General features: G+C 48.3%; 1 protein-coding gene across 1 annotated transcript in view; it reads right to left on the bottom strand.

Moving 5' to 3' along the window:
- Positions 1-651: 651 nt before the first annotated feature.
- PSMC2 (proteasome 26S subunit, ATPase 2) overlaps positions 652-24,205 on the bottom strand; it is a 110,237-nt gene continuing 86,683 nt past the window's right edge. The window contains exons 11-12 of the mRNA XM_086967332.1: positions 1,518-1,614; positions 652-1,411 (exon numbers count right to left, since the gene is read on the bottom strand). Of these exons, the coding sequence (XP_086823458.1) occupies positions 1,254-1,411; positions 1,518-1,614 (255 nt within the window). The 3' untranslated portion in view covers positions 652-1,253. The remainder of the gene's footprint in view (positions 1,412-1,517; positions 1,615-24,205) is intronic.

Consider the following 24,205-nt stretch of genomic DNA (forward strand, 5'->3'; position numbering starts at 1 on the left):
CTCTGAAGAAGGATGCTTCCATACCTGGGGGCTTATAAATCATAGCTCGTCATAGAGTCCAGTGCGAGTGAATTTTAAGTTTAAACATTAGGATGTCAGCATCATGAAGGGAAGGGATACCTAATGTGTTGTAATTAAACCTGGAGCATAAAGTTATATCTCCTCCGCCTCCTCGTTTGTAAATGTGATGCAAGTGGGTGCTGTTATAACCTGGTAAAGGGCCAGGATGTTATTTGGGCGGGGATGCAGGTAGTAGGGGGGCTGCAGCACCCCCCAAAACAACCTTGCTGGAGATGAGAAGGAGAATGAGCACTAAAGAAGTCTTTACATTTTGGCACATTTGCTATGCATTACAAGACAGAGGTCACATTTGTGTCAGTCTTGTCTGAGAAACTGTGCTGCTTATTCTCATAAAATGGAGATTGGTGATGGCTTTTCTTTTCTCTCCTGCAAGATGAGTGACATTTGCAATGTGAGTCAAGTGACAATCTTGCTGGGGTACAGAGAGCGTGAAAAGCCTGTCTTTTTGAGCTCCCCTAAATCTTCAAATCAATTTCATTTACATTGCTTAAATAACACTTCAGCTACCAGTTGCAGCCAAGAGCTGGTAGGCCAGTCTCTGCTTTCATTTTTTAATTTTTTTTTCATTTTGCGGTAGGTCATTTTTAAAAAATGTTTTCTAAAAAAGGTGCATACCCATTTAGACATTTGTATTTTTCTACTTTTATTACGTTTACATTTTTAATATTACATACGTTCGGGGGGAAAACAACACAGGTTTGCCAGGCTTATTAGTTTTGCCATTGCTCTTTGTCCTTATGATACCCTGTAGTAGAAATTCAAGAGGCCTCTCTAAAGCGAAAAGCATCAAGGTATTTTTTCAAAGAAAACTGGAAAAAACTGAAAATTCTGAAAAATAACAATCAACTCACAATGAGTGTTAATGGGTAACCCGACGTGAAGGTGTATCCTTAGATGCTGCTCTCTAGCTTCATAAAGAACGAAAAAGATGAAAGAAAAAAATGAAAAAAAGTGGGAAAGAAAGGAAGAACCGCAACACATTGAAGCGGGAAAAACAATGCAACACTCAAATCCAGTCAGTCATATTAGAATATTTTATTGACTACATAACTTCTCGTTACTGCACAATACAAGAACATGAAAAGTGACATTTTTGATCCCTTGCACACGCAGTGATCCTAAATACAAAACCACTTTATGAAGTTATTTTCCTGAAGAGCTCTCTGCTGCGTTTAGTTGTAGGTCATGTATCTGGGCGTTGCGCTGAACTTGGCATAAGATTTGATGACTTTATTGACAGCTTCGAGGAAGTCCTTCTCGGTGGCCACTTTTCGACGGGCACGAATAGCGAACATTCCTGCCTCTGTGCACACACTTCGGATTTCAGCGCCTTTGAAGTAGGAGGAAAAAATAAAAAACACAAAACATGTTAAGTTTAGTTCAATTTCACGAAAATAAAGCGATGGGGAAAATCCATGGATCATAAGCAGGCTTACCGGTGCTGTTGGGGCAGAGTCGAGCCAGCAGCTCAAAGCGAATGTCTCGCTCGACACTCATGGAGCGGGCATGGATCTTGAAGATGTGAGTCCGACCCTAAGGCACACAAAAACATTGTTTAAGGCACAGAATATTCTGTGGTCAAAAAAAGGTTCCTATGCAGCCTGTTTTTGAGGCTCGGGGGTGCCCCCATAAGCATTTCAAAATATGGAAGCGGTGGGCGGACTATAGGGGCCTCCCCCTTGACCCTCCCATGGACATGGACGATGCATTGCCTCAGGATGTGGACCCTGCACCTTAGGCCGCTGGCCGACCCCACATATGTCCCTCTTCTATTCTGGTTGCTTAATGATCACGTGCACAGGGTTAGGGTGGGATAAGGGGTGGGCAGTAGTTGGGGATTGGGGGGAGTTCTGGGGGGTTGGTGGGTGGCTGTGTGTTCTGAATATTTTGAAAATTGCTGTATACGGGGGGTTCGATGCTATGCCATAAATGGGCCTTTTTATACTAGCTGTTGACAGTCTCCTCCTGATTGTGGAGGGCTGTGCCTGCATTTGCTTGACCCTCTAATAAAAATGGTTTTGAAAAAAAAAAAAGGTTCCTATGGCTTCCAATACCACAAAATTCAGTCAAGATTTTTTTCTAAAGCAAATACATCCGCTTTGTTTCAGACATCACAGCTTACATGTCAGTGAAAATTTCAACGATATTAGCAAAGCATACAATAGTCTGAGGCATTGACTATATTTAACGTTGTCCTATTTCAGGAGCTAGGAAAGCATTAGTTTTATCATTAATGATCACCAATAAACTAGACCGTCAACATAAGGCAAAACAAAGAATGCTAATGGTGTTTGATCATGTAGAGGGGGAAATAAGACCTAGATGTTCAATTATTCTCTTGTGAGTACTTGGATCGTTAAAGATATCTGCTCTGTGGACTTCCTGTAAGGTTTCTTTAGTGTTAAAAAAGGCTGTGAACATCTCTGATAAAACAGATACAAGCGTACCCACAGCACAAGCATTTAACTAGACAACAGACCCGTGGAGTCCCTTTGCGGGTCTGGCAGCAAAGCGTCAAATCAAGATGAATAGTTCAGTCACTTGACAACAAACATGGCTTGAAAGCCTTGTTGTTTGTTATCCATTTCAAATAATCACCAATGAGAATGGAATTCCTAGTTTTGGTCATGTACCCTAGGTACCAGAGCAAGTCTATAAAACAAGGTATGCACAATCATCTCTGCTGGCAAATCCGTTCAGGACTGGTGAGGGATGCAACAGAAGGTATCAGAAGAGTAGCACAGTATGCAGAAGAGTCATGTTTTACAGACGGTATCAAAGACAGGTTACAGTAAAGAGCCATGAAATTAGGCAGGCATGGGAAAATAGCGTTGTTTTCTATATCTTTTTAAGTACAGATTGACTACAGGGAAAGTGACCAAAAGCTTTGACTTTTTCTGCGGGTTGCCTTGGGGAAACAAAAACTTTACAAATATTTTAGATACCTGAGGTAAGCATTAATCCCCTAAAAAAAGTGTCCTTATGAGACTAAAATTGCGAAATGTGCGAGTTAATTAGGATATATACTGTTAGGATCTCCCTTTGGTATAAAATTTGTAATCACGTATACACTGTTATCAGGACTATATCCCATTAGATAAATGAGCGCTTTGTGGCATAAATAACATATAATTTACCATGGACCTAAATGTAGTAAAATCCATATAGCATGAACAAAACCTTAAATTACATAAATAGTAATTCTTTTTGCTCTCGTTTAATTTAGAATCAGCCCTTTGGTATAAAGATCCTAAGGATTCGTTTCTATCTCCAACTAACCAGACTCACTATAACCAACACGTGACGTAGTACATAGAAAGTCATTTTGCAGGAGCAAATAAGGTACATCTTTACTGTAGAATAGTTAATACTATGACTAAAAGTATACGGTTGGATAGTAACATCTAAAAATGGGTACATGTCTATTTTTCAGCATAACTGACTTGGTACAAATGAAATTAAAACTGTCGCCATAGGAAGCGAAGTGTTGATTCGTCAACTTGTCCATTGTTGTGTAAGTAAAAATGGCTATATCCTTCCCCCCCCCCCCTTTTTTCATGTGTAAAGGTATCTCTAGGTTGAGTGTATAAGGTTCTTTATCTGTGTCTACATCTATTCTGTTTCTGGACTCTTTTCTTTCTGAAACTTTAGTGTCTAATATGGAACTGTTGGTCACAGAACCTATCAGAAAAACTATCATACTTAGAAATGTAACCGAAATAGATATATCTTATGTGGATCTTGAGCTTAGCTAATATGTAACAAGAATCATCAAATATGTACTTATGCATCTGGAAAGCAAAAAATTAGATGGTCTGGCATTAATTGTAATCAGGTGGTTGCACTAAAACGTCAATATTGTATATATATCTTCATTGCAACTGATATAGACCCTAAAAATATAGAAACAGAAACTACATTGTAAATAGCTGTAATGAATATGTGTGTCTGAGCTGTTGATACATCTATATCTTTTTATCTTTGTTTTGTTTGTTTAGGTTATATCACCTTTTTTATTTATTTAAAATATACGAATGACGGTCACCTGACGAAGGCCTTGGGCCGAAACGCGCGTAGTTCCATTCAACCGCATTGCCTTCATCAATTATTCCAACGACTGAATATCTCGTATATCACTGGGTTAATTTGTTTTTGTATTTGTGTTCATGTAATTTTTTCTGTTCTCACTTATTGACTTTGTACGCCTTTAGTTGTAAATAATTAATTTTTTGCCTGTGTCTGAATATCATGTATTATACACCAAGGTTCTTTTTAAATGTGGACAATGAATTAAATAAGTAAATGAATTTTGCACAAAGGATAAAAATAACAAACAAAATATACTAAAATCAAAATAAATAAATTGAAGAATTTTTGTATAAATTCACGTTTCAGCACACATTTATTTGATCGTTTTAGAGGGTCTATTATTCTGTTTGGATTTTGATTTAGGGATTATCTACACCCTTAGAGTTTTGCTACACTGTCTTTCTCTACATAGTTTACCTTCCCTACGAGTAGCTAACTGTATACATTGTAGGGGCCCCCTTTTTCTCATAGAATTTATACTCATGGCCTGTCCATGAGGGGTATTGTCCTTTATATCATTTCTTTAATTTACTATAATACATAAGTACTTTTTGTCATGTGAAATATTAGAACACGTTGTTTACTTTATTCTTTCTTTGCCAGATCTATGTACAATTGATTTATCCATATATACTTTGATGGTCTTCTGGGGTAATTCATCCAGCAGTTCCGTTCTTTATATATCTGTATTTCTTTTCTTTATCTTGCTGTTGTCTTTTTCACCCTTTGTCACTTCATTGCTCTATTGATACTAAATCCAGTTATCGTATCTATTATGGCCACACTTAAATCTCATGGCTTTAGTGACGAAGAATTTGCCTCCATGGTAGGTTCTTCGGTTAGTTTTGATACCAGACATACATCAAATAATGAGAAATGTGAAGATCTACTAAAATTATTAGCCCTGAAAAAGAAAAGTAAAAGAACTGAGTTACATGGAAAGTTTATTCTAGACTACTTAAAAGCAGGAGTTATCCCGCAGGGTCTCCAGGTAAAGAACATTCCGGGTCTATTTATTCATTTAAAACACTTTCTTGAACGTTGGTCCCTCATCTCTAATAGATGTTCTAGGGACCACATGATGCTTATAGTAGAAACGGTCAGAGAGGTTCTAGATGAATTAGCCAAAGAGATTGCAGAACTCGAAGACAAGATCAAAAACTCTACAATAATCACGGATATTAAAACAAAGTTAGAAAATGTGGAGATGGACCTCAATTCATACAGTGACTATCTGTATAAGCGTAAAATGGATAAATATCAGAAAGATCTACATTTTTTCAGTATGGAAAAAGCATATCCATACCTGGCAGACAATTTTTATGCCCAGGTAAGCGATAATGACCTAGAATATAACACTCCTTCAGATCCAAGATCAAAAAAGTATTCCACTTTTTCCAACTCCTCGGATTCAGGAAGTAACTCTAGTATGCCACCGTATCAACCGAGGGGCAATCGTTTCAGATCCAATCAAGGGTATAGACCTTTTTTAGGGAGACGTCAAGCGAGAAAAAATTGGAGACCGAATTATCAACCCCAATATCGGCAACCACAACAATATCAATACAATCAACAATACCCACCACAAGAACAATACCCATCGAATCAAACATATCAACCTCAGGGCCCTTATCAGCCCCAATTCCAGGACAATCAACAGAATACAGAGAGGTATCTAGAAACAAGAAATGCAAGGTATTGGAGACAATGAATACAATACCTATTTTCAATCTGAGTAGTCATAACACCGACTCAGCTACCCTTGCAGTACTCTCGAGAGGCCTCTCGTTTGTCCCGCACTCTGGCTTGAATAAGTTCGAACTATTCAATGACATGATAAGTTTTTTTCGTAAAATACGATTGAAAAACTTTTTCTCCCACCAAGAAAATGAGTTGCCAGAACCTAATAGATCTGGTTTGTCACCTAAATCGACCTTTACTCCGTCTCTGGATCAAGTTGATCCAGAAATAGGAATCTTTGAAAAAATTGTCACCTCTAAATTGCAAAACATCACCAAGTACATACCACATACCCCGTATAATATCTCTATTGATGAACACAATGCTTTGTTACAACTAAAAGAATCAACTCAAACTATTGTGAAAAGTTGTGATAAGGGAGGGGGCATAGCCATTTTTGATACCACAAACTATATTGAAAAAATGGAAAACATGCTTAATGATACAAAATACTATTCAAAAATCACTAAAGATCCAACAGGGATCATTAAAAATAAAATCACCAGATTAACCTCCAAAGCTTTAAGCAAGGGAGACATTTGTCAAAAAGAGCATGACTATATGAATATAGGAAACCCAAAAATGGCCAGTATATATGGGATTCCTAAAGTTCATAAAAATGAACAAGATCCCCCCTTACGCCCTATAGTTACAACCATCGGGAGTGTGACAGAACCCATCTCAAAGTACATAGATGCTATCTTACGTCCACACATAGAGAAAATACCAGGTCACATTAAAGATACTAGGAATGTAATCACTCAATTTGAAGGCACCTCGTTTAATGCTCACCGTCAGTGGATGGTAACACTAGACGTAGAGAGCCTTTATTCTAATATTCCCTGTATAGGGGCAATGGAAGCCACTAAGTGGTTTATGGAGTCCTTCAACATTGACTGTAATATGTCATTCATCCTGGACTGCCTCCAAATTATTCTGGACAATAATATCTTTGAATTTGCGGGGCAACTTTATAAGCAAATTAGAGGAGTCAGCATGGGTGCTTCGTGTGCACCCACGATCGCCAATATCTATGTGGCTCTTTTTGAGGAAAAATTTGTCTTTAATGAGGTTGCGCCCTTCTTTGAATCGGTTTTTTATTGGTCACGCTTCATTGACGATATCATTTTCGTTTGGGACGATAATGAGGATGTTCTAGAAGAATTTGTATCTTGGATGAATGCCTGTGACCCCAACTTAAAATTTACAGAGAAAAAAAATAACTCAGAAATTGAATTCCTGGATTTGAGTATCAAACATGATGAAGGAAAGCTAATTATGGACCTTTTTACTAAACCAACAGCACGTAATACTCTCCTTCATTATAGTAGTTTCCATCCCTCGTCACAGAAAGATAGCATTCCCTTCAGTCAATTTCTTAGACTGAGGAGGAATTGTACTAGGTTAATTGACTATGACCAGAGGGCTACTATAATGAAGGAGAAGTTTCTGGAACGCGGTTATCCCCATAGATTAATACGTGACTCTTTTAAAAGAGCTAGGTATTATGACCGTCAACATCTCCTTACAGGCACTAACAAAAAACGAGATGCCAGTTTAGTATTCGTAACTAGGCACTCCATGTTAAACAAACAAATCCAACAAATTCTGTATGCAAATTGGCATATCCTTAATGTCAACAAAAGCGGAAATGAAAGTATAAATAAACCCCTTTTCGCATATAAGAAAAACAAAAATATCAAGGACATAGTTGTCAGATCAAGGATGCCAACTCAGAAGGCCTTGAGCCAAAGAGATATCATCACTGGGGCCCCAGTGATTGGAAATCATAGGTGTGGAACTTGTAAAATTTGTCCACAAGCCATTGAAACTGCAGAATTTACTTTCAATAACACAGTTATTCCGTTATCAACCATGACAAATTGCAAGACTACGAACATTGTTTACCTTCTAATCTGTCCATGCAACAAAGGTTATGTGGGTGAATCGTCGCGTTCTGTAAGTACTAGAATCACGGAACATAAATCAGCGATACGTACACGAAAGTTAACTGCCCCTTTAGTATCGCACTATCTAGATAAGGATCACAAACCTGAAGACATCCGGTGGATAATTTTAGAAAAAATTGTGGCTAAAGCAGGCATTAACACAGACAAAATCCGTCGCAAACGTGAAGTATTTTGGATATTCACTTTGGACACTTTTAAACTAGGCCTTAATTCCGAAATTCCATGGCAGCAAGCAATTCTTTAATAATACTATCTGAATATGTGCTTAAATATAAGAGATGTGCTTAATTTCAACTATGTACTAAACTGTTAGATAGAGTACATATGCCACTATTCAGACATTAAATATCGTCTGAATATAAATACATCCTTCCCAATTGATTTTGTTAGCTAAAATGTGAGGTCTTGGGCGTGGCTACGGCGGCGATGTGAGCAGACGTGTCTCACTGGAGCTCCGCCGCCCCGCTGCTTAATCCGCCTGTTTCAGCATAGCCCCTGGGGGTGTGATCGCTCCGAGGGGCCCCCACTCATCGAGGTCCTTGCTGGTGCCCCTTCTAGACGGAGAGGCGCGACCGAGAAAGCCCCCGCAGCCACACCGCCAGCCGGCGGGACCTACACCAACGGTCGCTGACCGCCATCTTGCCTTGGGGCTGCTGCTGTGGTGCCGGGACGAGCCCCTGGGGAGGGGTCCAACACTGCGGCCCGGAGGGGACACCGGAACACTCCTGGCCTCCCCTGTGACCGTGCGGGAGCAGCTGCCTCAGCCTGTCGCCGGCGGGACCGCGCCGGGGCTGTTGGAGCCGGATTGCCGGGCTGACCCCAGCGAGAGGCGCGGCGGCGGCCCGGACGCCGCTCCTGCCTGAGCCCCCGGTCTCGGCGGGAAAACTAGGCCCGGACCAGTTGAAGCGTCGGTGGCCCCCGAGTCCTGGTCGGGACTCCATCGCCCGTCCTGGGCCCAGACGGTGAGCTGCACGCGCTGCCCCCCCTGCCTGCTACCTCCCGAGGGGGCCCGCCGCTTGCTCTTCCCGCCACTCCCCACCTCTGACGGTGGGTCGACCCCCACGCGCCAGCGGACCCAGCCTGAGCGCCCCCAGCCGCCTTGGACACGTGGACTGCGGCTGGCGCGCCGCTGCCCGTGGTGCTGACGGTGGGTCGATCCAGCCTGGCCCAGGATTGTGGAACTGCCGGTGGCCCCCGAATCCTGGTCGGAACTCCATCGCCCGTCCTGGGCCCAGGAGGTGAGCTGCACGCGCTGCCCCCCCTGCCTACCATCCCCCGAGGGGGCCCGACGCTTGCTCTCCCAGCCTCTCCCCACCTCTGACGGTGGGTCGACCCCCACGCGCCAGCGGACCCAGCCTGAGCGCCCCCAGCCGCCTTGGACACGTGGACTGCGGCTGGCGCGCCGCTGCCCGTGGTGCTTTAGCGACCCTTGAGCCCTGGTGGGCCCTAACCTTGCAGCAACCGACCCCTGGCCACCTTGCCGCCAAGACCCGGCCCTATCGCGCCTGGGGGGCCCCGGACTGGATGACCCTGCTACCGGCTGCGGTGGGCCCGGCTGGACACGACGCTGGGAGGAGACCCTGACCTGGGCGGCGCCGGGGTACAGTGCCACACCACGAGACTGCGAGAGACCGCCCGCCTACGGACGCCGGCCCGGCCTGCTGTGACCCTTCTGCAGCCCTCACCTCTCCGCTGCCTCTCCTGCCTCTGCGCTGCCCCGTCCTCCCGGGTGCGCTACCCATCCTAGCTCCGGCGGCCCCTTCACGGCCTGGACCTCCCTTATTTGAGTGCGGCCCACGTGGATCATGACCCGCGGCAAGGGGAATAAGCCAGACCCCACGCCCGCGACGACCAGGGGGGCGTCGGTGGCCTCTATGTGGGGTAAGGCGGGCTCACCATCACCCTCCGGTGGATTATCGGCATCGTCAGGGGGGAAGCCCCCACCGCCACCCGACTCCCCACCGGTGACGCAGGCCTTCATGACCTCCTTTATGGCCGATCTGAAGACTGAAATTGGGTCCCTCAGGACGGAGGTCCACACTTGTGTCAAAGAAATGCGCAAGGAAGTCACCGACCTTGGCGATCGCGTCGACGGCCTGGAAAGAACGGTCGACTCCCGCACGGAGGACCTAGAACAGATTTGGCGGCGAGTGGCGACCCTCGAGGAACAACATATCCAGCTCCAGATCAAGCAGGAAGATTTGGAAAACAGGGGACGCCGCAACAACCTCCGCATACGGGGTGTGCCACTCGGAGAAGAGGGGACTAATATCATGGCCTATGTGGCTCTACTTTTGCAAGAAGTGTGGGGCGAAGAGGACGCCCCCCCACCACGCCTGGACCGCGCACACCGTGTCTTCGGAGCGGGGGGTAAAGCGGGCCTCCTGCCCGACATCGTCACCAGGCTCCACTACTTCACCGAGAAGGAGGCCATCTTGAAGGCGGCTAGAGATAACCCGGACCTGCGCTACGAGGGCCACAAGATTCAGATCTACCAGGACCTGGCCCCCACCACACTCCACAGACGGCGAGTCTTCCGCCCGATCACAGAGAAGCTCCGGGCCCTCAACATCTCCTACCAGTGGGGGCATCCCTTTGCACTCATCTTCAAGTGGGAAGGCAAGCGCAGGTCACTCAGATCCTACCGAGAGGCGGCACAGCTGCTGGGCATGCCGGAATCACCAGATCATAGCCCGACGCGTCCTTCCCCCTCGGAGAAGGCTCCTCCACGCTCTGAATGGTCCACTGTGCACAGACGACGGCGTTCCCCCCCGGTGGACGCACTCTCTACCTCGCAAACTAAGCAGGACATCATTGCCCACATCCGCTCCCTCGAAGGCGACCGCGAGGAGCGAGCCTCCCAGCCCCCTGCTTCAGGATCTGAGGGTGGGGATCGCCCCTCGACTCCAGATGCCCACTGAGCGTTGCCACTGTGACTCCAGCTATCCCGTACACACGCTCGCCTTCTAGACGCTTCAGCGTGCCCCCCTGCCTCATGGTGGCCTGTCCTCAATGTCCGTGGTGAAGGCGACGCCCTTTGCCTCCCTCAGATCTTGGACTTCACCGCGGAGCCCCTGCGCCCCACTGGCGCCTTCACGGACCGAGTGGCCCTGCAGCCTGACACACCCCCGGACTACCTCTGAGCAGCGGGGTGGACGGGCTCCGAGACGATTTACTTTCACTCTACTTGCCCAGATCTCCGCTTCCTCCCCTTGTCCTATAGGAAGTGACATTCCTGGATTCATCCAAACCCTCGGGTAGAGGATGTTCGGTACCTGGGACATTGTATGCTGGCCCTGTTGGCCTGGTTTGGTTCGATCTCTTTTTTGTGCCTTTCTTCCTTTTTCTGACCTTTCTTTTTCTACTTCACTTTTACACTTCCCCTTTCGCGCCTGCGGTGGGATGGAGGGGTGGGTTCTGCGGGGGCTATCGCGCTGGGGGCGAGAAGTGACTGCCGCTGTATTGTCTACGGGAGGGTCCGCTACACTGGGTTATGCGCGACTTCACTCCCCCTTAATGCTATGACAGCGAACATCCCTACACCCTTGAAAGTCCTATCTCTCAACGTCAAAGGGCTCAATTCCCCCAACAAGCGGCAGCAGGTATGGCGCTACCTCCTACGTCACGCCCCTGACATTATCCTCCTTCAGGAGACGCACCTTCTCAGGGGAGACACCAAACGCATGGCCCACCCTAGGTACCCTACACAGTTCTGGGCATCCTCTGACACCAAGACAGCGGGGGTGGCAATCCTATGCAGGGCTGGCATTAGGCGGGGATCCGTGAAACCCTTCAAAAGTGCTGACGGGCGCTTCCTCCGAGCCACGGTGCAGCTGGGCCGTGCGCAGTTCACGCTTGGGTGTGTCTATGCCCCTAACCAGTCGCAGGACAAATACCTCCAGACACTCCTGCGGGAGCAGTTCCCTTCGGGCGATAGTAATGTGATCCTGGGCGGCGATTTCAATCTTGTTTGGGACCCCGAGCTAGATCGGGCGGGAGCCCCCTTTAATGGAGCGGGAGCAATGTCTTCCACTCTTAAAACACAGCTCAGGGACCTGGGACTTGTGGACGTGTGGCGCTACCACAACCCGGGGACCCGGGACTACTCCTTCTACTCGCACTCCCATAGGACGTACTCCCGAATCGACTATCTCTTCGCCTCCCTTGAGGTGGCCCGTGACTCCTTGGCTTCTGCTATCTCCGACATCTCCCTGTCAGACCACGCTCATGTGGAGCTCCTACTGCAGGACCCCTTGTCCCAAGCCGTTCGTGAACGCCGTTGGACGCTCCCCCCGAGGATCCTTCGGGACCCTGACGACGTCGCCAGCATCCGTGACGCCATAGACTCGTATTTCGCTGTTAACGACACCCCCGAACTGCCGTTTCAGACGGTCTGGGACGCCTTCAAGGCCACCATCCGGGGTCACATCACCTCCCTGGCGGCGGCGCGGAGGAGGGCTGAGTCCAAGATGGAAACCGACCTGGCTAGCGAAATCAAGCTTGCGGAGGCCCGGGACCGGACTTCCCCCTCGCGGGCGTCGAAGAGAGCTCTAGCTAACCTGCGGGGGCAGCTCCGCACCCTACGCACCAACAAGGCAGAACACTCCCTGCTAGCACTCAAGCAACGGTACTACGAGGGTGGGGACAAGGTTGGCCGACTACTGGCCGGCAGGCTGCGGGCACGCACCGCTAGAGCCCACATCGCTAACGTCAAGCAGCAGGACGGCACTTGCGCCACCTCCGAGAGGGCCAAACAGGCCGCCTTTGTTGCTTACTACTCCTCCCTATATGCCGAGGAGCCCACCTCCCCGGAGGCCCGTGAGGCCGTCCTCGCAGACTATGGGGGGTCTACCCTGTCCCCGGCACATGCGGCCTCGCTGGAGAGCCCCTTACAGGAGGAGGAAATTACGGAGGCTGTCAAGGATCTCCCCGTGGGGAAAACCCCGGGGCCAGACGGCCTGCCATTGGCCTTCTATCGGCTGTTCTTGACCCAACTCCGCCCGCATCTGCTGCGACTATACAGCTCCTTTTCTGACACCGTCGGCCCCTCACCTGACATGGGTCTGGCAGAAATTGCCCTGATCCCCAAACCTGGGAAAGACCCGGACCTGTGCGCCTCCTACCGCCCCATCGCCCTCCTTAACACTGATCTTAAGATTTATACCAAGGTTTTGGCCAAACGTCTCGACCCACACATGCCGGGCCTGGTGAACCCGGACCAGGTGGGATTTATTCGAGACCGCCAGGGAGCTGACAACGTCCGCAGGCTGGCACACTTGGTGGGAAAGGTGCACCATTGGAAAATACCGGCCTGTCTCCTCTCGTTGGACGCAGAAAAAGCCTTCGACCGGATCGATTGGACCTTCCTCCGGGCGGTCCTCAAGAGGCTAGGTCTTGGCCCTATCATGATCTCCAGGTGTATGGCCCCCTATCTAGGACCTCATGCCCGGATTCGGGTCAATGGCCAACTGACATCGCCACTTTCCGTCCACAGGGGTACGAGACAGGGGTGCCCACTGTCGCCGCTCTTGTTCGCCCTCGCTGTGGAGCCACTGGCGGAGCTAATTAGGCGTACCCCCGATATTCATGGTGTCCCCCATGGAGGGCGCATGAATAAGGTAGCGCTCTTCGCCGACGACCTGATTCTTACTCTTACGAACCCTCGGATCTCCTTCCCAGCGGTGCACGAAGCCCTCTCCCTATTTGAGCAAGCGTCCGGTCTTAAAATCAATCATGCCAAGTCTTGGGCGCTCAACCTTACCGTCCCTGACGAGGAGATCTCTTTCCTACAGGGGGTCACGCCCTATCGCTGGGCGGACAGCCATATTCAATACCTGGGCCTGGATCTCGCGCCCCACCTTGACTCGTGGTCCTCGAGGAATTGGGCCTCTTGCCGCAAGGAAGTCCTGGCTGACCTGCGGAAATGGAAACCCTTGATGGTCTCCTGGCTAGGGCGGCTCAACGCTGTCAAGATGTCCATCCTTCCCCGCATTCTGTATGTTTTCCAGTGCCTTCCCACCCCGATTCCGATCCACTGCATCAGACACCTTCAACGCGACCTCACGTCCTTCATATGGGGGGGCAAAAAACCCCGGTTCTCGCAGAAGGTCCTGATGGAACCGAGAGACAGGGGCGGTCTTGCCTGCCCGAATCTCCTCCACTACTATTGGGCGTCACACCTCCGGTATGTGATCGAATGGGGTGCACGCGAAAGCGACAAGCACTGGTTCCACATGGACCGATCGGTCACGGGGCGCACCATATGGGACCTGCCTTGGCTACCGAGAGTGGCGCGCTCCAGAAGTGCATATCTTGCGGTCCCCACGAGGACGGTCCTTGAGGTGTGGGACAGGGTGGCAGTGGCCAAAGGTCTCACTACGTTTCCCTCCCCGCATACTCCCATTGCGGATAACCCACACTTCCCCCCAGCCGCCCGGACCCGAGCTTTTGAGAGCTGGACGCGAGGTGACTGCAGAGTTGCGGGAGACCTTTTTCTTGGCGGATCGCCTAAAACATGGCTAGACTGCAGAGAGGAGTTTGGGCTCCCCCCCACCGCCCACTTACAATACACACAGCTGCGTCACTGGACCTCGGGGGAGGACATGTACCAAGCTGCTACTAGGCCATATACCCCCTTTGAGAAACTGGCACGATCCCTCGGGGGGCTGAAACGGCTCATCTCCCAGATATACAACATCTTGCAACACCCCACCGCCCCACCTGCGCACCCCTATCAGAAACAGTGGCAATCGGCGACGGGCGCTGACATCACGCCCTCTCAATGGACTCGGCTCTGGAACGACATCCCCAAAACCTACCGCAGCATCCCGCAAAGGGAAAACGCATACAAAATGCTGACGCAATGGTACTACACCCCCCTGCGACTCAGCAAAATGTTCCCCGCTTCCTCGCCGTTGTGCTGGAGGTGTGGCACTGCGACTGGCGACTTCATACACATCTGGTGGTCCTGCCCTGCCCTAGCTGTCTTTTGGAAGGAGGTCCTCAGTCACATCAAGAAGGTGTTGGGTTTCCCCCTCCCTGAAGAGATTTGCACACTCCTACTGGGCATCCGACCCCCCACACTTAGGGCCCTCACGCGCAGCGACTGGATCCTCACCCTTCACATGTTAGGTGCTGCCAAACAGCTCATTGCCCTGTACTGGAAGCGAGCAGAGGCGCCGCCGATAGCATCCTGGTTCGTGCGCCTCTGGCAGGTCCTGACTATGGAACTACTCACAGCGCGGATACAATTCAGGGGGGTGCGCTTCAAGGCAGTGTGGGAACCCCTAGTGCGCCTCTTGTGCTCGGTTAGCTATGCCCGCCACATGCCTCCCAGACTCCGAGCTCTGCAACTATTCGAGGACGCCCTCATCCCTGCCGACCCCAGCAGACTAGACTTTTGACCGCTAACCCCAGCGCCCCTTTGTGCTTTGCACTCCTTGTATATGGTCACTGGTGCGCCCCTTTACCTCCTCTTCATCTTGTCACTGCTAGCTCCTTTCCTGACTTTACTTCCTTCCTACTTGCCACTCTGGCTTCCACCCCTCTCTGGGGCAGTTAGGTCCCTGTTGGGCCTGTTGAAAATGTGACACCATTGCTGTTCCTCACATACGAGCCTACCCCACACAACGACGAATTGCCAGCTTATGTCCACCTCTTGCTATGCTTTCCTCTAAGCCACGCGGCCGGCCCCCCCCCCCCGGGGGTTGTAGGCAGGGCGCTGTGTTAACGACTCCATCTCCCCTGTCTGGTGCTACCTACTGGCTCTTCTATGCGCGGCCGGCTCCGGAAAGGGGTTGTAGGCTTATCGCTGTGTTCACAATAAAAACAGATTTGAACAAAATGTGAGGTCTTTAAATGGTATTTACATATTGATTTATACAGTGTATTTTGCTCTGTGAGACTATCATCAAAGTGCAGGCTTTAGTCTTTCTTTTAGCTGCTCCGGTGGCCTTAACTATAATAGCGTTAACTCGGCAATAGTCTGCTTTCGACCTCGATGTAAACTACTGTGACCCGTGACTCGTCTGTCAATCGTCATCGAGCCGCGCCTTGAGAAATTGGCAACAGCTGTAAGGTACGTAATGCGAGCAAACGAACGCGCTTTTTTCCAAATAAAAAGCCGAAAATCGCTCAGTCCGTCTAGATCGCGGACTTCGGAAACATCGACTGATCAGAACCCCCGTCTGAACGCACGAGAGTTATAAGACAAAGGTACGTGCTTAACACGCAAGCAACATCGTGTTGGTCGGAATAGACGCTCTATTTAGATATGTCACTCTTAGTATGGGTATGCCCATTATAATAGTGTTTTTTGTTCTCTATTTCTTTTAACAGTGGCTAATATTCTCAGCCCGTTCATATGCCAGCGTCACTACATCAAGGTAATGACCCTAAGAGACACGATCAGAGAGGCAATATATAGTGATACCTGACTTAGTACAATAGCGTTGTTTTCTATATCTTTTTAAGTACAGATTGACTACAGGGAAAGTGACCAAAAGCTTTGACTTTTTCTGCGGGTTGCCTTGGGGAAACAAAAACTTTACAAATATTTTAGATACCTGAGGTAAGCATTAATACCCTAAAAAAAGTGTCCTTATGAGACTAAAATTGCGAAATGTGCGAGTTAATTAGGATATATACTGTTAGGATCTCCCTTTGGTATAAAATTTGTAATCACGTATACACTGTTATCAGGACTATATCCCATTAGATAAATGAGCGCTTTGTGGCATAAATAACATATAATTTACCATGGACCTAAATGTAGTAAAATCCATATAGCATGAACAAAACCTTAAATTACATAAATAGTAATTCTTTTTGCTCTCGTTTAATTTAGAATCAGCCCTTTGGTATAAAGATCCTAAGGATTCGTTTCTATCTCCAACTAACCAGACTCACTATAACCAACACGTGACGTAGTACATAGAAAGTCATTTTGCAGGAGCAAATAAGGTACATCTTTACTGTAGAATAGTTAATACTATGACTAAAAGTATACGGTTGGATAGTAACATCTAAAAATGGGTACATGTCTATTTTTCAGCATAACTGACTTGGTACAAATGAAATTAAAACTGTCGCCATAGGAAGCGAAGTGTTGATTCGTCAACTTGTCCATTGTTGTGTAAGTAAAAATGGCTATATCCTTCCCCCCCCCCCCTTTTTTCATGTGTAAAGGTATCTCTAGGTTGAGTGTATAAGGTTCTTTATCTGTGTCTACATCTATTCTGTTTCTGGACTCTTTTCTTTCTGAAACTTTAGTGTCTAATATGGAACTGTTGGTCACAGAACCTATCAGAAAAACTATCATACTTAGAAATGTAACCGAAATAGATATATCTTATGTGGATCTTGAGCTTAGCTAATATGTAACAAGAATCATCAAATATGTACTTATGCATCTGGAAAGCAAAAAATTAGATGGTCTGGCATTAATTGTAATCAGGTGGTTGCACTAAAACGTCAATATTGTATATATATCTTCATTGCAACTGATATAGACCCTAAAAATATAGAAACAGAAACTACATTGTAAATAGCTGTAATGAATATGTGTGTCTGAGCTGTTGATACATCTATATCTTTTTATCTTTGTTTTGTTTGTTTAGGTTAGATCACCTTTTTTATTTATTTAAAATATACGAATGACGGTCACCTGACGAAGGCCTTGGGCCGAAACGCGCGTAGTTCCATTCAACCGCATTGCCTTCATCAATTATTCCAACGACTGAATATCTCGTATATCACTGGGTTAATTTGTTTTTGTATTTGTGTTCATGTAATTTTTTCTGTTCTCACTTATTGACTTTGTACGCCTTTAGTTGTAAATAATTAATTTTTTGCCTGTGTCTGAATATCATGTATTATACACCAAGGTTCTTTTTAAATGTGGACAATGAATTAAATAAGTAAATGAATTTTGCACAAAGGATAAAAATAACAAACAAAATATACTAAAATCAAAATAAATAAATTGAAGAATTTTTGTATAAATTCACGTTTCAGCACACATTTATTTGATCGTTTTAGAGGGTCTATTATTCTGTTTGGATTTTGATTTAGGGATTATCTACACCCTTAGAGTTTTGCTACACTGTCTTTCTCTACATAGTTTACCTTCCCTACGAGTAGCTAACTGTATACGTTGTAGGGGCCCCCTTTTTCTCATAGAAATTAGTAGGATGCGCCAGGCATCACAAGTCTTAAGCCCTAATGAATACAACCAAGTACCCAAAGATTTATTAAAGATATGTCAATGGTCATCCACTCTCTTGCTCAGATTAATCTCCAAATATATTCACCCTTTAAACTGAATACTCTCATAAACGCTCAAGGAACTCCAACTGTTGTTTAAACTATTTGGGCCTAGATGTAGGTAATTTTATTTTACCACTTCTTAAATACCGAATTTTACCGATTCGGTATTTAAGAAGTGGTAAAATAGAGTGGTGGGGATGTAGGTATTACAGAATCTGTAAATACCGAATCGTTAAGATTCGGTATTTACCGATTCTGTAAATACCGATTCCAGCAAGGGTGCAGGGGGTGTCACTTTGACACCCGCTAGCACCCCAAATACAGGCATGTGTGCCATGTGGGCATGTCTGTGTGTCACATTGCACCGGTGTGCATGCACACCTGAATTCGGTATTTTACCACACAATAGGATTGTGTGGTAAAATACCGACTGGACAGGCAAAAGTGGGACAGTTTAAAGAACCCAGAAAATTAAAGAGGTAGCTCAGAGAAGAACAAGTTAGTTACCTTCGGTAAAGCTCTTTGTAGTAGAGACTCTAGGCGGTGGGAGGCGGAGGCATGCAGCTTAGCACTGACACCATTCCGACTTGGAAAGGACCTGCAGCGCCAAATAGGTGCCACACCAGTGTGCTGACGTCAGTTGGTTTCGTAGCTGTACATGCCTCTAGACACAGAGCTCCAAAAGCAAGTTGACAGTTATAAAAACAAAGGGGGTCATGCCCCAGTAACCCTTCTTATACCTGGGCAAAGGACATCAGCGATGTAGAATCAAAGAAGAAACAGTATAACTGGATCGATCACAAACATGTATTTTAGACAGTACAACTAATTACCCTGCTTTCACTCATTTTTATTTATGACAAATTAATCTCCACTTATATAACTTGTAAATGTGTCAGGTGACGGGTCAATACACACTACAATCAAAAGCAACTGATACATATATCAATTTCATATATACACCATATATATATATATATATATATATATATATATATTTACTCCTAGGCAGAAAAGACCACCAGGACGAGACTCGTGCAGACCAAAAGTGTATTTATTTGTCGCCCTCGGACGCGTTTCACCTGACCAGCAGGCTTGTTCACCGATACTCCACAAAATAGCAGCCGCCATTTAAGGAAGGTTGTGCAACACAGTAATCACGTGATTAAAACTACAGAACAACAGATACTGAAAACAGACTGGTAGTTCTTACATGTGGACATGGTAGCTTTGTGCAAAATAGCGCAAATTCACGAATTTATCACTTCGATATTACCAAAATGAAACAACTGGTAAAACAATAAGGCATTGCACTTATTTTAACATTTTAAAAAACCAGGTTTTCAGTATCTGTTGTTCTGTAGTTTTAATCACGTGATTACTGTGATCAATGGATGTTTATTGTGACGTATACAATATGATACCAGCACATTGTGAATAAAACAATGTTGCTCCATGATTGGTTTCTTTGATTGTCTGTATCGTCCTTGTTATTATATATTTTGTTTCATGCTTACTGGGACCCCCTCCCATACTACCTTGGGAGAAGGAGCAGATAAGCCAAGGGAGCGTGTTGTGGCCCTGCTCTTTTTAAGCACTATAGAGTGGAATCTGCCTGGTCCCCCAGCAGATGAGTCCTGTCAAAACACATGTCCTTAAGAGAGGAGTGGACAGCACCTGAAAAGCCTGTCGACCTCAAAACTACGTATGGCGACAGATTGCGACACTAGTGCCAATGGCTCGCCCGATAGAAACCAGGCCAGAATGGAGTCTGAATTTAGCAGCGTCATAGCTGCCCTGTACGGCTTGGGTTAGGAAAGGTTAAAGGTCCTCCGGGACTTGAGCTACCCAATCCCAAAGGACATGGTAACAGTGGCCCAGCAGGCAACTGGCAATTCGGACCCGGGGGCCAACCTAGTGGTAGAAAATCCCAAAGGTCTCCACTCTTTTGGACTCCCTAACGGGGGGAGTAGTTGGACAAGTATTAGGATTTGTCCAACTGGTGGAAGTCGACACGTCCAAAATCTCAAGAGAGGGGTGCTAAGACAAAAAGGTGAGGTCACCGGGGGACACTGAGCAGCACATTGCAATTTGATGATTTGCTGGGGGGCCACAGCAAGATTTGGCCAAGCCTCTAGGAGGGTATCAGTAAGCGCCTCATTGAAAGGTAGTAGGGGGATCAGTAATGGTTTGCAACGACTGGGGTACCCAAGTCGGGAAATTGTTTTTGACCTCTAAGTAGGGGTGCTGGAGGCTGAGAACCTCAGCCGCCATCCGCATTACCATTACAAAGGAAACGTTCTTCAGGGAAAGGTCCTCACGGCGAGACAAGGCAGGAATCAGGATGGCATCTCTGAGGTCATCACACTAGTTTTCATATTATTGCCCGATTTAATCTCCTGCATCTTAGTTATTATCTGAATCCGTCCCAAACTAGGAATGTAGCGTGTGAGATCTGCCCTGTGGAGGTGGGACACTCTGCAAGTCAGATGGAGATGGTTGCATTTCGACAGAAAGAGCATGCTGCCTCAGTCCAGGTTGGAGCGGCACAGATGAACAAGTTACTTACCTTCGGTAACGATATATCTGTAAGAAACATTAGTTAGTGTTAGATTCCTTACCTTAGAATATCCCCAGGCGTCAGTCTGGATCCGGAAACTTTTGCGTAGCAGTACCCCTGCGCGTCGGTAGGCGTCGTCTGCAGGCGTCCCCTGCGGCTCCGTGGTAGTCGTCGGCGTCGTGCGCCGTGATGACGGTCGCTGGAGTATATAGACGCCGCCTCCGCGCGCTGACGTCAGTTCTTTGTACATAGCTTTTCCGCGCCAGAAAACGCAGAGCCATGAGAGAACCAACACTGGTGCCATATGCAACTAGGGCCCTGAAAGGGATGTCCTTAACCCTAGGTATCAGTTCACAGAACGGGGAGGATGGGTGGGTTCGGTAAGGAATCTAACACTAACTAATGTTTCTTACAGATATATCGTTACCGAAGGTAAGTAACTTGTTCATCTGAAAGAAACACGTTAGTGTTAGATTCCTTACCTTAGAATAGATACCCCAGCAATACCAACCCCGGTGGTGGGTCTGCGAACCAATACCTTCCTACACCAGAAAGTCCTGGAGGACAGAACGGCCAAAGAAGCCATCCCTCCGGACTTGACTGTCCAGGCAGTAGTGCCTCACAAAGGTGTGCAGCGAGGCCCACGTAGCCGTCTGGCAAATGTCCTGCAAAGGGACTCCCCGGCCCAGGGCAGTAGTAGCCGCCGTGGCCCGAGTGGAATGGGCCCTCAGCCCAACAGGAGGCTCCTTCCGAGCCAAAGAGTAGCACGCTTTGATGCACAGAACGACCCACCGAGAGATGGTTCGTTTACACACCGCCCGTCCCTTCTTCGCAACCACGTAGCCAACAAACAGTTGGTCATCCACCCGGAACTGGCGTGTGCGATCCATATAAAATGAAAGCGCACGTTTTGGGTCCAGACGATGGAGCCGCTCTTCATCCTTGAAGGATGCGGAGGCGGGAAGAAGGAAGGGAGGGTGATGGACTGCCCGATGTGAAAAGCAGTAACTACTTTGGGCAGGAAAGAAGGTCTAGTCCTCAGAACCACCTTGTCAGGATGAATGGACAGGAAAGGAGGTTGGATAGAAAGAGCCTGGAGCTCACTCACTCTCCTGGCAGAGGTGATGGCAACCAGGAAAGCCGTCTTCAAAGTCAGGAGACGAAGAGGGCAAGAATGAAGGGGCTCAAAGGGAGCACACATCAGAAAGGTAAGAACCAGGTTCAAGTCCCACTGAGGCATCACAAACGGAACAGGTGGATACATGTGTGTGATGCCCTTCAAGAATCTCGTTACAATCGGGGACTTGAACAAAGAAGGCTGATCAGGAAGCCTTAGAAAGGCTGAAAGGGCAGAAAGGTAGCCCTTGATAGTGCCCAGAGCAGAGCCCTGCTGGGCCAGAGAAAGAAGAAACAGAAAAACCTCTGAAAGAGGGGCAGAAAGAGGATCCACAGCCTTTGCTGTGCACCATGCCACAAATCTGTTCCACCGACAGGCGTATACCGACTTTGTGGAGGGACGCCTGGCTGCCAGAATTACATCACAGACATCAGGAGGCAAGTCAAATGGCCTCAACTGCCGCCGCTCAATCTCCAAGCATGGAGGTGGAGACTGGACAGGTTCGGGTGGAGGACCGTCCCCTGCTGCTGCGACAGAAGGTCCTCCTGAAGGGGCAGGCGGATCGGGGGACCGACCGACATGCTGAGTAGCTCAGGATACCAGTACCTTCGAGCCCAGTCCGGAGCCACAAGGATAACTTGGGCCCGGTTGCGCCTGATCTTCTTCAGCACTCTGGGCAGAAGTGGTATAGGCGGAAAGGCGTATAACAGACCGCAACTCCACTCGCGCCGAAAGGCGTCGCCGTGCGAGTGCCGTCTTGGAAACTCCAACGCGCAGAACTGATGACATTGCGCGTTCTCTTCTGTGGCGAATAGATCTAACCAAGGCTCTCCCCATTGCAGAAAGATGCCTTGTGCCACGTCCGAGTTCAGACGCCATTCGTGATCCATCGAGCACCGACGGCTGAGTTTGTCCGCCCTGGCGTTCAGAGAGCCCGCCAGGTGTTGAACCGTCAAAGTCACGCCCTGACGTTCCAGCCACTGCCAGAGGCGCAGAGCCTCCTGGCAAAGGGTCCACGACCCCACTCCGCCCTGTTTGTTGCAGTACCACATGGCGGTGGTGTTGTTGGTGAACACCTGCACCACACTCCCGTTGACAAAGGGGAGGAATGCCTTCAGTGCCAGACGAATCGCCCGCAGCTCCAACAGGTTGATATGGAGCCGGGACTCCGCCGGAGACCAGATGCCTCTGATCTCCGCCTCTCCCAAGTGGCCACCCCAGCCCTGGAGGGACGCGTCCGTCACGACAACGTGCTCCGGTTGGGGAAGGGAGAGGGATCTGCCTCTGACCCAATCTCGGTCCGTAAGCCACCACTGCAGTTCTCTCGCAGTGCCCTCCGAGATCAAGACGTGGTCGAACAAGTTGCCCTGATGCTGGGCCCACTGAAACTTCAGGTCCCACTGCAGAGCCCGCATCCGCCACCGGGCGTGATGCACCAGAAGGATGCAGGAAGCCATCAGTCCCAGCAGCCGCAGCGTCAACCTGACCTAAACCCGGGATAGCGGCTGAAAGATGGGAATCAAAGCCTGAATATCCCGGACCCGCCGTTCCGGAGGATAAACCCGAAACTGCGCCGAGTCCAGAACCGCTCCGATGAAAAGGAGCTTTTGAGAGGGACACAGGTGTGATTTCGGCACATTGATGGAGAACCCCAGGTCGTGCAAGAGGTCTGCCGTCATCTGAAGGTGGTGGACGACTGTCTGGGGCGAGCCCGCCTTCAACAACCAGCCGTCTAGGTAGGGGAAGACTGAAACCCCCAACCTGCGCAGATGGGCTGCGACCACCGCCATCACCTTTGTGAACGCCTGTGGGGCGCTGGTAAGGCCGAAGGGAAGCACGATAAACTGAAAGTGCTCCTGGCCTACCGTGAACCGCAGGTAACGCCGGTGGGCCGGCAGGACGGGGATGTGAAAATAGGCATCCTGCAAGTCCAACGCTACCATCCAGTCTTGTGGGTCTAGAGCAGCCAAGACCTGAGCTAACGTCAACATCTTGAACTTCTCCTTCCGGAGGAAGCCGTTGACGTTCCTTAGATCCAAGATAGGACGTAGGCCCCCCTTGTCCTTCTTGGGCACCAGAAAGTAGTGGGAATAGCAACCACGCCCTACTTCTGGCCCAGGAACGCGCTTGATGGCCCCCTTGGCCAAGAGGGCCGTAACTTCCTCCTGCAGAAGTGTCAAGTGGTCCCCCGACACACGGTGGTTCTGCGGTGGCATGGCTGGAGGAGTGGTCTCGAAGGGGAGGGAGTAGCCCCTTCGGACGAGTTGCAGCACCCACCTGTCCGACGTGACTGTGCGCCAGTGAGCGTGGTGATGGCGAACCCTGCCACCCACTGGCGTCAAATGGGGCCGAAAGCACGGACTAGGAGGATTTGGAGGCAGG

This window comes from Lissotriton vulgaris, chromosome 1_1 (genome assembly GCF_964263255.1).
Source record: "Lissotriton vulgaris chromosome 1_1, aLisVul1.2, whole genome shotgun sequence".
Taxonomy (NCBI): Eukaryota; Metazoa; Chordata; class Amphibia; order Caudata; family Salamandridae; genus Lissotriton; species Lissotriton vulgaris.